General features: G+C 36.4%; 1 protein-coding gene across 3 annotated transcripts in view; it reads left to right on the forward strand.

Moving 5' to 3' along the window:
• Positions 1-15,166, forward strand: part of cadps2 (Ca++-dependent secretion activator 2) — a 150,956-nt gene that overhangs the window by 111,350 nt on the left and 24,440 nt on the right. For 2 of the 3 annotated variants that reach the window (XR_013783952.1, XM_079411890.1), the window contains exons 14-17: positions 3,111-3,212; positions 4,932-4,995; positions 5,105-5,228; positions 9,913-10,016. Coding sequence is in view for 1 of the 3 variants with exons in the window: in XM_079411890.1 (XP_079268016.1) it covers positions 3,111-3,212; positions 4,932-4,995; positions 5,105-5,228; positions 9,913-10,016 (394 nt within the window). In the remaining 2 variants the exon portion in view is untranslated. The remainder of the gene's footprint in view (positions 1-3,110; positions 3,213-4,931; positions 4,996-5,104; positions 5,229-9,912; positions 10,017-15,166) is intronic. The other variant, XR_013783953.1, reaches the window with a different exon arrangement.

The raw sequence follows: 15,166 nt of genomic DNA on the forward strand, positions 1-15,166 counted from the left end.
TTTGCTAGTCGTAGGTTTGCTGATGTACTGGGAGCCACAAACGTGGATGGACTCGACGCTATAGAGCGATTCTCCCTTGTGCTAACAGTTCAATTCCCAGGCCTCTTGTTAGAAGCAGTTAAACTAAGAGACCTTCCTTCAGAACTAATGAGCCTACACAGAACGGCAGACAAAGACACTGAGATTAAAGGGTTGATGTTGAGTTTATACACTCCTTAGCCTTTACCATAATGCAAAAAGGAGATTTTTTCTTTTCATTTGCAGGCGCTGATCTCTCTCTCTCTCGCTCTCTCTCTCTCTCTCCCCCCTGCTCGCACATACATACACGTCTTCTGCTGCTCTTCACACCCCTTCTTTGTGCTCTCTCAGGATTAGCTGGCCCTTGTCAAAAAGAAAAGGCGGATTTCATTTAATGGAGAGAGGGATTTGAGGAACAGACAGGTTTACAAGTTGCCTTTACCTCTGCGTGTATGGAAAGCTCTCCTTACAGCGCTGAGCTGTGCCATTCAGAAAGTGTGCAGGGTTTGGATAGCGAGGCACAATGGCTTTTAACTAAACTGCCCATTGTCGACGGTTACAACGAACATTAGAATGATTACTTTAGCTCTTAAAGTGCAATTGTGCAAAGCTTAGGGCTTGAACATATGCTGGCTACATTTGATTGTTGTAGTTATGTGGTATTGAGAGAAGCTATTTAGTTTAAATCTGTGACCATTTTATTTTGTAGGTATGTAGGTAGGTAGATAAAATAATTGCATTCAAAATAAATATTACATATTTAGAAGATTAGAATGAAAAAGTCCATAAATTTTTTCAACATTATTTGGTTTTATTTAATTAGTTGAATAATTTCTTTATATTATTTTGAATAAACATTAACATTTAACACTTCAACATTATTCAAACAAATATTAATGAAGAATTTTTTTGAAGAGACTATTTCAAATAACTTTTCTATTTGAATATATTTAAAAATGCAATCTATTCCTGTGATTTCAAAGCTGAATTCTTTAGCATTATTCCGCCAGTCACATGATCCTTAAGAAATCACAAGATTTTACCATTTTTAATAGCTTCTGATGTTAAACATCTCAAAAATTACATTAAATATTAAATTAAAATATATATTTGAGACTGTAAATTATTCAAATAATTGCATTCAAAATAAATTGATTGTAACATATTTAGAAGATTAGAAATTATAGGTTCAGTCAAAATTAAATCATTTATTCCATTTTTTTAAATGATTAGATTTTATTTTATTCTATTCAATATTATTCTATTTTATTAGTTGTTAAATAACTTCATTTTATAATCTTTATTTGGTTGAATAATCTGTATTGTATTTTGAATAAACAGCTTGATAATCTTATATCTGAAACAATAGTTTTATTTTAAATAAAAATAAAATAATATTAAAGAGATTAGACATTATTCAAATAAGGTTTTTTAAAGGTTCATATTATTTTACTATGAATATTATTTATATATATATATATATATATATATATATATATATATATATATATATATATATATATATATATATATATATATATATATATATATACGTTAACGCATGCGATTAATTCAAAACCCTTAACGCGTTCAAATAATTTAAAGCAATTAACACAAAATTACTGAAACACAATTTCTATTCTAAACCTTTTTTCCCCCGAGTTCGCTTCTCTGTTTGCAATCATATAATTTTAAGACGCTCAACTCGGGAAAGTTTATGCAATGCAAGACTAGTGAAAAGTCCAGTGATCCAGCAAGCGAATCCATTCAAGCAATCAGTCCAAACAGGGCTAATGTAAAGAAAACCAGACTGATTACATAAAGTGAAAGTGAAGTGACATACGGCTAAGTATGGTGACCCATACTCGGAATTCGTGCTCTGCATTTAACCCATCCAACGTGCACACACACAGCAGTGAACACACACACACCGTGAACACACACCCGGAGCAGTGGGCAGCCATTTATGCTGCGGCGCCCGGGGAGCAGTTGGGGGTTCGGTGCCTTGCTCAAGGGCACCTCAGTCGTGGTATTGAGGGTGGAGAGAGCGCTGGACATTCACTCCCCCCACCTACAATTCCTGCCGGCCCGAGACTCGATCCCGCAACCTTTGGATTACGAGTCCGACTCTCTAACCATTAGGCCACGACTTCCCCCATAAGAGATGGCGGAGAGAATAGATAGTGAATGATTAATTCCAGTGTGTTTCGCTTTAAAACACAAGCTGTGATTGTTTCTGAAGAGTGCGAGAGCTGTGAAATACAGACTGAGCGTAACGTCAAAACATCCCACCACTGTATGATAGGCAAACTATTTTTCTCGGCTGGATAAAGCAAACAAGCTTCTTTTGATATTTGAGTTTTGATGGTCGAGGATTGAAGATTGCAATCAAGGTAAAGACGATTGTGGTGACATACAAGAGTCGTAAGCACGCGTGAGTCTGATACACCGTCCCTGCATCCCAATGTGCATACTATCCACCCTATCTGCCCTAAATAGTATTGAAAATGACTAATATCACATAGGCTTTAGGATGGATAGGTTGCACATTGGGAAGCAGGCTGTGTTTGAGCGCTCTTGATGCACAAACCATATGTTGTATTCATGCACAGACGCATTTCAGTGCATTCACATTGTTTCCGCACACGTTCAGTATACTGTTTTGTGTATGTTGCTGTGTTTAGTCAGTGTGCACAAATGTATCAGTTATATGAACTCCTTGTATCATTTGGTTCTTTGGTGTCCTTTTGGAGTCTCCCAAGTGTCCTTTTTATCAAATAAATTGATTTACATATGAATAAAAAATAATAGTTAATTTAAGTTAATTCCAATTGCTTTGCATCTTTTAGATTCACAAAGGATACATTTATTTTTATATTCTTTTATTTAAGGGTTTTGGATTGTGAAACCCTTCAATGTGAGTCGAATGATTGTTCAGTTCTGCTGAAATATTTGTGAAACTTGACAATTTTCTTTGAGAAATCCTTTTGATTATGAAGTTCAAGCACAGGATTGAAGGGCGGTTGGAATTAATGAACAGGTGTTGTAATGAATTAAGAAGAACATTGAATGTTTCCTTGTTGTTTTGGCAGACCGGACGGCATGGGCACAGTGACAGAACAGGAGAAGGAGGGGTTTGAGGAGATCAGGAGCAGACTGCTGACTTTACTGGAGAAGCAGATCACACATTTCAGGTAGAACAAGCTCCCACATCCACTTCTGTCCTGAAACAGAGGAATAACAATGGAAAAATTGATGTAAAAATACAAATAATAGCTAACTATATAATCAAGTCAAGTCACATTGTAGAGTTTTATACAATATAGATGATTTAATAGCAGCTTGTTGACAGACAGTTGTCATTATCCAGCTCAGTTCAGTTTAAGTTCTCATCCAGTAGTGTTACTGAAGTCAATTTGATAATATTATTAGAAATAGTTCACCCAAAAATGAAACTTTGCTGAAAACTTATTTACCCTTGGACCATCCAAGATGCAGATGAGTTTGTTTCTTCATGTAAACGGATTTGGAGAAATTTAGTATTCAATCACTTGCTCACCAATGGATCCTCTGCAGTGAATGGGTGCCGTCAGAATGAGATAAAAGGTGATAAAAACATCACAAGTTATCCACACCACTCCAGTCCATCAGTTTACGCCTTGTGAAGCGAAAAACTGCATGTTTATAATAAAGAAGACCATCATAAAGACATGTTTACTTCAAACATCTGTTTCTGGCTAAAATGAGTCCTCTATCCATAATATTGAATGAAAACCAAGACGCTCCGATTCCTCTCTCCATTCAAATTCACACCGCTCCACTCTGTGCTCCGCTCCGTTCACATACTCTGATTGTGAGTAACTGTTGCTGTCATGACAAATCTATTTCAGAACCAGCCACTATCAAAATAATCTGGCTGCGGGCGCGTGTTGCCGACCACTGGTTTAGAGTTAAAACACCATGATGGATTTGTTTCTTACAAACATTGCAGATTTTCATTTCACAAGATGTCAAGTGATGGGCTGGAGTGGTGTAGATTACTTCTGGATTATTGTGATGCTTTTATCAGCTGTTTGGACTCTCATTCTGACGGCACCCATTCATTGTATTAGTGAGCAACTGATGCAATGTTAAATTTTCCAAATCTGTTCTGATAACCAATTGCATCTACATCTTGAATAGTACATTTTCAGCAGATGCTCATTTGTGGGTGAACTATTCCTTTAAGCATTTTTAAACCATCAATCTTGTAATAACAATGTAATAACTGGTTCCTGAAGCCAAATCAGTTGATAACCCCTGTATAATATTCCGGTTTACCGTTTATTCATTTACCACACCCCCTCCTCATGGGTCCTTGTTTTGAACCGACCTCCCGCTGGCCCTCCTGTAAAGCACTGGAAACACTAGTAAAGAGGGTTTTAGTCTTGCGGTTGCAGCGACACCTAATAACCAGCTAAAACCACTCAAACAAAAGCTACGAACAACATCTTGGATTATGCAAATGGGCAAGGCCGGTGCGGGGCGTGCCGGGGATTAAGCGCGGTGCCCAACCCAAGCTGAATAGAGCTTGTTGAGTCACTTGGTAAGTGTGCCTCCTGCCCCGTACACATGAAAAAAACACACTGAGGGCCGTTCAGGGGGACACTTTCACACCTGTGGTGTGAGGCCTCCATAAGAAGCATTTCCCTTTGGCCTTCATTCATCCCGCCTGGCATTGTCCATATGCACGCTGACACCTGTCCCTCCTCAACAGGCTTTGGAAAACATCTCTATTTAAGAGATGTAATTATTGTCCCATGATAGCTGAGAAACAGCAGTCTGTGACTGACTCCTTCAGTTTGTGCTCGGTATTCTTTGTAAGCAGTCAGTTAATTACCACTCGAGTTGTACCTTTGTCTTCTTGCCCGTAGGTACTGTTTCCCCTTCGGGCGACCGGAGGGGGCTCTTAAAGCCACGCTCTCTCTTCTAGAAAGGGTGAGTGTCTGCCAATTAACTGTGCATGCTTTGCATCTTATATCAGTGTCTTGTGTGTAGTAGCTTGTGAGAGAATAACTTAAAGTGTAATAAGGAAGTAATTTTGTAGGTTCTGATGAAAGACATCACCACGCCGGTCCCACCTGAGGAGATGCGCAAGATAGTTCAGAAGTGCCTGGAAAAAGCCGCGCTCATCAATTACTCCCAGCTTACTGAATACGCCCAGATCGAAGGTTTCTCACTAAATACTTTTCAGGGCTCAACAGTAAGGATTTTTATTTTTTTTGGCTGGCCCTGTCGCGCCAATTGTTTAGATATGAAAAGTCAGAACACCTGCCAGTGTTTTCAGTGGCTCCAGCACAAAAACGTACACTAATGTTCAAAAGAAATTATTTTATTCAGCAAGGATGCAATAAATATATTAAAAGTCACTGCAAAAAAATGAAATGTATAATGCTACAAAAGATTTGTATTTTATAAAAATGCTGTTCTTTTGACATTTATATTCATCAAAGAATATAATACATTTTTTAACTCAAGTTTAACTCAAATTATTACATTTTTAATTTAAAATGTTATATTATAATAAATACACTGCTCAACAAAATAAAGGAACACTTTGAAAACACATCAGATCTCAATGTGGAAAATATCAGACTGGATATCTATACTGATATGGACTGGGTAATGTATTAGGAATGAAAGGATGCCACATCGTTTGATGGAAATGAAAATTATCAACCTACAGAGTGCTCTAAGACACCCTGAAAATCAATGTTAAAAAATGATGCAGCAGGCTAGTCCATTTTGCTGAAATTTCATTGCAGCAACTTAAAATGGCATTCAGTAGTTTGTATGGCCCCCATGTTCTTGTATGCATGCCTTTCAACGTTGGGGCATGCTTCTAATGAGACGACGGATGGTGTCCTGGGGTATTTCCTCCCAGATCTGGACCAGGGCATCACTGAGCTCCTGGACAGTCTGAGGTGCAACCTGGCAGCGTCGGATGGACCGAAACATAATGTCCCAGAGGTGTTCTATTGGATTTAGGCTAGGCGAGCATGGGGGCCATTCAGTGGTATCAATTCCTTCATCCTCCAGGAACTGCCTGCATACTCTCGCCACATGAGGCCGGGCATTGTCGTGCACCGGCAGGAACCCAGGACCCACTGCACCAGCATAGGGTCTGACAATGGCTCCAAGGATTTCATCCCGATACCTAATGGCAGTCAGGGTGCCATTGTCTAGCCTGTAGAGGTCTGTGCATCCTTCCATGGATATGCCTTCCCAGACCATCACTGACCCACCACCAAAGCTGGTCATCCTGAACGATGTTACCGGCAGCATCGAATACAGGCAGCATAACATTCTCCACGGATTCTCCAGACCCTTTCACGTCTGTCACATGTGCTCAGGGTGAACCTGCTCTCATCTGTGAAAAGCACAGGGCGCCAGTGGCAGACCTGCCAATTCTGGTGTTCAATAGCAAACGCCAATCGAGCTCCACGGTGCCGGGAAGTGAGCACAGGGCCCACTAGAGGACGTCGGGCCCTCAGGCCACCCTCATGAAGTCTGTTTCTGATTGTATGGTCAGAGACATTCACACCAGTAGCCTGCTGGAGGTCATTTTGTAGGGCTGTGGCAGTGCTCATCCTGTTCCTCCTTGCACAAAGGAGCAGATACTGGTCCTGATGATGGGTTAAGGACCTTCTACGGCCCTGGCCAGCTCTGCTAGAGTAACTACCTGTCTCCTGGAAACTCCTCCATGCTCTTGAGACTGTGCTGGGAGACACAGCAAACCTTCTGTCAATAACACGTACTTTATTGATGTGCCATCCTGAAGGAGTTGGACTGCCTGTGCAACCTCTGCAGGGTCCAGATATCACCTCATGCTACCAGTAGTGACACTGACTCTAGCCAAATGCAAGACTAGTGAAAAACAGTCAGAAAAGATGAGTAGGGAAAAAAAATGTCAGTGGCCTCCACCTGTAAAACCATTCCTGTTTTTGGATTTGTCTCATTGTTGACTATCTAGTGCACCTGTTGTTCATTAACACCAAAGCAGCTTAAACTGATTAACAACCCCTTCTGCTTCTTAACTGACCAGATCAATATCCCAGGAGATTAATTGACTTGATGTTATACTCTGATTAAAAAGTGTTCCTTTAAAAAAAAATTGAGCAGTGTATTTTAAATATTATTAAATGTTTCTGACATTTATTCCACATCACAGCAATAAATTACATATTGAATATATGTGTATATATATACAAATTAAATATATTAATAATACAATATTACAATTGAATTATAATATATTACAGTACAATATTGCTATATATTACAATAAAATGTATATTACAATACAGTTGTATTACAATATATTACAGTAAAATATTACAATAAAATGTGTGAATATATATATATATATATATATATATATATATATATATATATATATACATTTTATGATTGAACTTAAGTGTACATGCTGCCTCAAAATGTGAAGTTTACTCAACTTGAAATGTGCAGTTGTCTTTTTTTCTATTATTTGAATATGTTCCTTGAGGTTTACTTATAATGCAAATGAAGTTTTTTTGCACAAAAAAACAAACAAATAAATATGTGGGAAATGTTTATTTTCAACCCTCATTCTGAACTCAGAAACAGGCTGTTTTTAAGGGCGGCTCCTTTAAGGCTTCTCAGTTATCCTAGACCGTTATTATTATCATTGCATATAGGAAACCGTATCAACGCCCCCTCACTATTGCATGTTTTGAGTGTTGTGACAACATAATCAAAATAAAGCTTTCTAGACAAAGCAATATCAAATCAATTACTTACAGTTGATGCAGTCAGATCTAGAACTGCTTCATCTTTCAAAAAATGTTTCTTTGTGAACTCTCCATGACACTGTACCTCGTTTACAAAACAAAAAGCTTCGAACAATCCTCTGACACGATCCGAGATGCCATTAAAAAAAACAATCCACTTGTTCATTACGCTGGGATCCTTCTAATATCTGTACAAAGATGCGAACGAGCTGTTCAAACCAAACACGTCAAAGCGAATGTTTTTTCACTCCACTTGTCCTGAAAACAGACTCGAGACTTGAACACAAATCTTTATACTTTATCCAGTGTAAACAAGATAGCGGCAGTTATTGTAACTTTTATTTGTTTTTGATGCGTCACGACACTCAGATTCAGCGTGATCAAGTGTCAGCCGTTAGTGACTGAACACCAATGGGCGGGGCCTATGTGGATGTGACGCTCTGGGGGAGGTGTTTATGCAAGCGACAGGGGCTAACTGACCTCACCTTGTCCCATAGGATCTAACGAGCTGTTTTCTGAGAGTTATTACATAAATGCTTTTTTTATTGATAATGAAGACATTTTAAGTTATGAAACTTGCAAGATGTATTAAGCATACAAAGACCTATTCTGTACCAAAAGATCAGGGAAATTTGGTTTCTCATGTCATAGGGGTGTGCGATATGATGATTTTTGATCGTGGACGATAAAAATGTCTCCACGATCTACTTTTGAAGAAATATCGTAGTATCGTGCTACAGCACACATTCTATCAGCTGCAGTTCTGGCGCCGCCATATCAATATACTGTACAATGCCACATGCATTCACATCACAAAAGTACATTAAAGTACATTACTTGCATGTGCTTTAAAGCTTTGCCGGTTAAATGTTTAATTCGCGCGCTAGTCTGACGTGTGCTTTTTCTGAGCGCCGCGTACACCCGAAGCATGCGAAATAAAAAGCCTGTCAAATAGCTCATGATTACTGGACTAGGTTATCTATTGCACTAATACTGTCAAAACACACAAGGTTTACATATAGACTCAATTGGTATGTCTAAAAGGTAAACCGTTATGAAAGTAAACAGCTGAGAGAAAAACGGATGCATGCCTGTATACTAGATGTGTGCAGGTCTTAAAGAGACAGTAGCCTAAAAAACATGCAGCCGACTGTCATTAAAGGGATAGTTTATCCTAAGATTTAATTTCTGTCATTATTTACTCACTCACATGTTGTCCCAAACCTGAATTAATTTCTTTTTTGTTCTGAACACAAAAGAAGATATTTTGAAGAATGTGGGTAACCAAACAGATGCTGGTCCAGATTCAATTTGATAGTCACCGTGGACCCGCAACTGTTTGGTGACAGATGACAGAATTTTTATTTTTGGGTGAACTATTCCTTTAGCGATGATAAAACAACAAAACGCAAAAAGAAAAATCACTTACTATTCTTGACTGAAGAACTTTAATACAGTTGCTTTAGGTATCAGTCTATATAGTGTTTTATTTTTATATTATAAAACAAATTGTATTTGTTCATTGAATTTATTAAATGCTCCTGGTAAATACATCTATTGTTCCAGAAAATAAAGCACTGTTTGTTTTATTTGTATATTATGAGTAGCTGTAATGTTTATCTTTGTTCTTATTTTTAATAACAAAGAAAAAATAATGACAAAATTTTTTATCTTTACCCACTTTGGCCTAAATATCTGCTTTTTTTATTTTGTTACCTTGAAAGGCTTTGTCTTTATAATAGGCAAATTAGTTTGGCTGTAATGCTCAGACAACTTGCAAAGTAAAAAAAAAACATGACAATGAATCATGATAAAATCGTGAATCATTATAAAAAAATTAAAAAAAAAGAAATCGCAATATGATATTTTTCCATATCGCCCACCCCTATCATGTCATGACCTCTTTAACTGATAGCAAGTTTTAAACGTAAACTTAAAATTGTGATAGTTTGTCAAAATCGTTTTTTTAAGTGTAGCTGAGAAAGTCCTTATTGTTGAGCCCTTTTGTTTGCTTTTTTTATCTTAACCTGTAAACATGGAGTGGTTGACAACTAGTGAGAATGTTGTGATGCCTGTATTTCAGCAGACAGCAGTCAGGCGTCTCCAGAGAAAAGGCTGGAGGACATGATCAGACTAGGAGAGCTGTGCATGGAAGTGTTACAACAGAACGACGAGCATCACTCTGAGGTAGAACCCACAGAACATCTCTTCATAAAGACTGGTTTACGGTGGCGTTGTCTCAACTATTTCCTCCTCAGAAAGCCTTCATTTAGTCTTTATGCTTTTTCTTCCTTGTTTCTATATTCCACACTAGCTGCATTGATCTTGTGACGTCTCTTTACAACATATGTTCAAAGAAGCCTTCAGTCACGTAGACAGAGAATCAATCTTTGTTTATCATCAGGCCTTTTGGCGTTGCATGTTGCTCCAGAAGGTATTGCATGATCATTTCAGAGCAGACTCGTGATCATTTACCGTCTCGCTGTCCATTTACTTCGCCACGTTGCCATAACAGCTGTTAGCGAGTGACAGCTTACCCGTCCAATGCCAGCTCATAGTAGCGGCGCAGGAAAACAACGCCCACGGCCCATCTGCACAGGGCCAGGGCCAGGGCCAGCGCCCGCTAACGCTCTCACATCAACATTCAAAAAATACAAGATCGAAGGAAACTGATCAATCCTAGGTGCTCAGGCTTCGATGATAGAGATGTGATCATTTTGTTAAATAAAAATGTGAATGTAGACATCTGCTCGCGAGACACTGGCTATTTTTAGTCCTCAAGCTTCCAACAGCTGTCACAGACAACAGAGACAATGATGCCATAACGCTTGTGCCTAACAAGACAAATGTCCCACATGCTGTCACTAAGGAAACATCAGGGTGTGTGTGCTTGGTGCGCTCAGATCTACATTAGTGAAATTATTTTCACACTATGTACAGTGAAAGCAAGAAAACATAATGTTTATTTATCTGATATTTCTCTCTCATTCTCTCTTCCTCTGTTTATAAATGCATTAGGGAAGAGAGGTAAGAATCTTATATTTCACTCTCATGTTGTGTTGTGTTGTGCTGTCATTTGCAAGAAATACACAGCAGCTTTTCTTTGGACAGCCCCGTTTATTTGATCAGTTATGATTTTACAAGCAGATTGGATATACAGATTGCATGTGGATGTAAGATTTTTTATTTTTTATTGAAATGAATATTTTTAATACTTTATTTCAGCAATGATGCATTAAATTAATCAAAAGTGACAGTAAAGACAAATTACAATGTTACAAAATATGTCTATTTCAAATAAACTTTAACATGAAAAAAATGTAACATGGTTTCCACAGAAATATTAAGCAGCACAATTGTTTTCAACATTGATAATAATAAGAAATGTTTCTTGGGCAGTAAATCAGCATCTTAGAATGATTTCTGAAGGATCGTGTGACTCTGAAGACTGGAGTAGGCTAATGATGCTGAAAATTCAGCTTATATATATATAAAAAAAGTCATTTTAAATTGCAATAATATTTAACATTTTTACTGTATTTTTGATTAAATCTTTTTAACCCCAAACCTTTTAACAGTACAGTAGTATGCGTTTATGTATGCATGTATAATAGTTTTTTTTTTTTTTTTTCAGAAATTCAGGTATTTTATATTAAAATAAATATATAGTATATTTTATGTTAAAATAAAAGTATAGTATATATAGAATACATAAAACGTATAATGTTTATACTTATAGCTTATGCATTAATGCATTATTTATATTTAGTATAGATATTTAGTTATTTTATATTTTCAAATTATTTATATTAATGTGATGCAATATTTATATTGCATTTATAATACTCAATTCTGCATAAAAATGTAATAAATCACATGCAATCCAGGCTGAGATTTTTAGGAAGTTTGGTTTGGTTGTGTATTATGCTAATTAATAACTGTGGATATTATAACATGAGTAAGAACAAACAGCCCGATCTCACGGCAATTCGTACATATTTTATGAGGTGGCTAATATGACCTCACTCGTACAAATTCATGCGATTTTTGCTAAATCGTGCGTATTTTACCTATTCGACCTAAACCTAACCCCGCCCCTAAACCTACCCTTCACTGGGGTCTAGACAAAGCGTACAAAATCGTACAAGTGAGGTCGTCCGAATTAGCCTCCTCGTAAAATATGTACGAATTGGTCGCGAGATAGCGTTGAAACAAATGTATTTATGTAGTTTGTGTGAGAACCTTTCTGCAATATAAATTTAAACCCTTCTACACAATTATTGGTGAATGAGACTCACTGTCTTATTTTTATTGCATCTTCGTGAAAGGACATTTCAAGAAAACAATGTCGATAACTGTGATGTGCAATGTGTGAAACATATTTTCCAGTTTAACTAGTTGTTTAACAGTTTACCTCACAACTAGCCAACAATCCAGACACATTCATCGAAGCAACAAAAAAGAGTCTAGTCTAGTTATTAAAAATATCTTTTTTAACTTTAATGAGGAAGAGGTTTTGAGTGTTTTAGATTGAAACCGATACAGCAGTGAACGATTTGTTTTGCTGTATGTCAGCTATACACCGTACAAAAACCAAGGCCAGCTACTGTAAAACATCAAGTCAGACAAGAGTGACTTACACACACACACACACACACACACACACACACACGAATATCCGTACACAATAGCACCCTTTAGTAAGTCAGCATTCTCCTCTCCAATGCATATTCTTCGCCGTGACTGATTGCACTTTTATCCTCATTGCTCAACGGCGAACGCTTTGGATGGAAAGTTCTTGGCTTGTGCGCCGGCATAAAGAATACAAGACAACATGGACAGGCTTTCTTTGATGCTCTCAATTAAGTTAGCTGCAGCCGTCCCCAGGAATCAGCCTGTGGAAGAATGCAAAGAGAGAAATGCATTGATAGACTTGGATCTTTTCAGAAGGGCCTTCAGTGCACATACTGGCAGACAATAAAGAGCTCCACACAATGTAGGAGGACGCCGCTGAATTTTTCCCTTTTTTCGGGAGAATTCAGCAGGATTTATGTGCTCTGGTCTGTGCAGACAGTCCACCTTAAAAGACACATGGATGGCTAATTGTCCTTTTTTTAACTTAAGCCTTTTCGGTTGCAGTATTCTGCTACTTTCTAGTACGGTACCCTTTTCCAGATGTGGAACAGTTTAAGAAGCAACAGACTTGATTTGATGTGTGTGTGATTGTTACCTTCCACATTTAAAAACTTTGGATGTGTATTTATGTAACAGAGGTTGAAATTGATAGTCAAATGTAATTTCCATTTTTTCAAATGGCCTTAATCATCTGTTTACCATAGTATAAACTTCACTGGGGGAAAAAATGGTGTTTGCTAGTAATTAACACATCAAATGAATTTAACAAAATTTTGAAGTAGAAAGACTAAAGTAGTATTTTCTTACATTATTATTTTTATTTTATTCTGGTTCCTAAGTATGGAAAATCCCTTCTTTAGTGGAAAATTGCATTTAAATTTAAAAACGTTAAATCCAGTCATTTCAAATGGATTCTGCACAGTCAGAAATTTAAAATGTCACTTGACATTTCTTTGTAATTTATTAAATGTAATACCAATTTCATAGTGAAAAATTGATTCAAAGTAAATCATAAAAACATTTGAGAAAAATAGTACATTTAGCACAACTTTCCTCAAGAAGCTGTATGATTCGATTTTTTTCATGTAGCACAAGTAATGCTTAATAAGATCAAAGTATAATACTTAAAGTTAGAGGTTTGTACAGCTATATACATACGTAGTGTTTAGAAGTAGCACTTTACAAAGCCAAGCAAGCATGCAGGAGCAAAAACAACCTTCCATTCTCTCTGTATTTATCTCCATCTTTGTGTGCTTATTTTCAAGGTCGCATCATTGTATTGCTTGACTTCTGCTGGCTTTGGTTTCATCATTTCCATGGTTTATTGTGCTTTGTTGTCAAAGAATGGTGTACCATGTTTAGCTCTCAGTGTTGTCTCTCTGTTGTTAATCTTTGCCATTATTGTTTGTGATTGTGTGTTGCATATGTATAGAATATATAGCATATTTGTAGTATTTTACATATTAATGTTCTTATAAGGGGAAACTTTGTCCATTAGGATGATTTTAAGAATGCATTTATAAAAAGTTTTTATAGATAGATAGTTTTTAATATTTTCTCCACTCAGATGTTTCAATTCCCCTTCTATAATAGGCTAAATGTATAACAATATTGCGATCAGGGAAAGTTCTTCTTTGCACTTAAAAAATAAAAGTGAAAGCTTAAATATATTTTTAATTCATTTTGTGTTTATGTATAATTTGATGGTCCCCAATAGAGAATTTTAATTGAGAAACATTTTTTTAAATAGAAAGTTAATTGACAGCTGTCTCTCTTGTTGTTTTCACAAGTAAAAGACTTACCAGGTTTGTGCTAAAAACTGAAAAAGAAAAAATTATAATAATAATTACCAAAATGTGCTCGATGGCTGATCAAGGCCAGGATCAGATCTTTGTTCCAGGGAGGGTTATTTATCGTTAACTAAAACTAAAACCATTGAAAAATTAGACTTTGAAATAATCATTGAAACAACAAACTGTAATAAAATAATTAAATGCATAAATTACAATATAAACATTTATTTTATTTCAGCTAGTTGCCAATGTAGCATTTCTCAAGTTCATTTAGTTTAACATGAAGTACTAAAATAGCTCAAACTAATAAATAAATTAATAAAACAGACAAATTAAAAATATCCAATGAAAATGACAAACACGCAACAAAATTACCGAAATGTCATCTAAAATTTCTGCATCACCATTTGTACAGAAATATTAAACCGCTCAATAGTTTTCAACATTGATAATAATAAATGTTTCTTGAGCACCAAATCAGCATATTAGATTGATTTCGGAAGGATCATGTGACATTTTCTGACAACAGAGAAATATGAAAATAAAATCAATAAAAAATACTAACTATGATAATAAAACTATAATTACATATCAGTGATACTAAAATAGCCTGATAAATGTTTAACATAGACAAAACAAGTCAAAAGTGAAGAGTCACCCTAATACACTTAAAAATAAAGGTTCCAAAAGGGGGCTTTCACAGTGATGCCATAGAAGAACCGGTTTTGGTTTCTCAAAGAACCTTTCAGTCAACCGTTCTTAAAAGAACCATTTTTTCTTAATGTGTTGGACATTTAAATACTCTAAAGGTGGTACTCTTTGGTAGAATGAAAAAGTACCATGGATAGTAAAGGTTCTTTGTGGAACCGTTGATGCTAATAAAGAAACTTTATTTTTAAGAGTGTATGT

Source organism: Barbus barbus, assembly GCF_936440315.1.
Source record: "Barbus barbus genome assembly, chromosome: 48".
Lineage (NCBI taxonomy): Eukaryota > Metazoa > Chordata > Actinopteri > Cypriniformes > Cyprinidae > Barbus > Barbus barbus.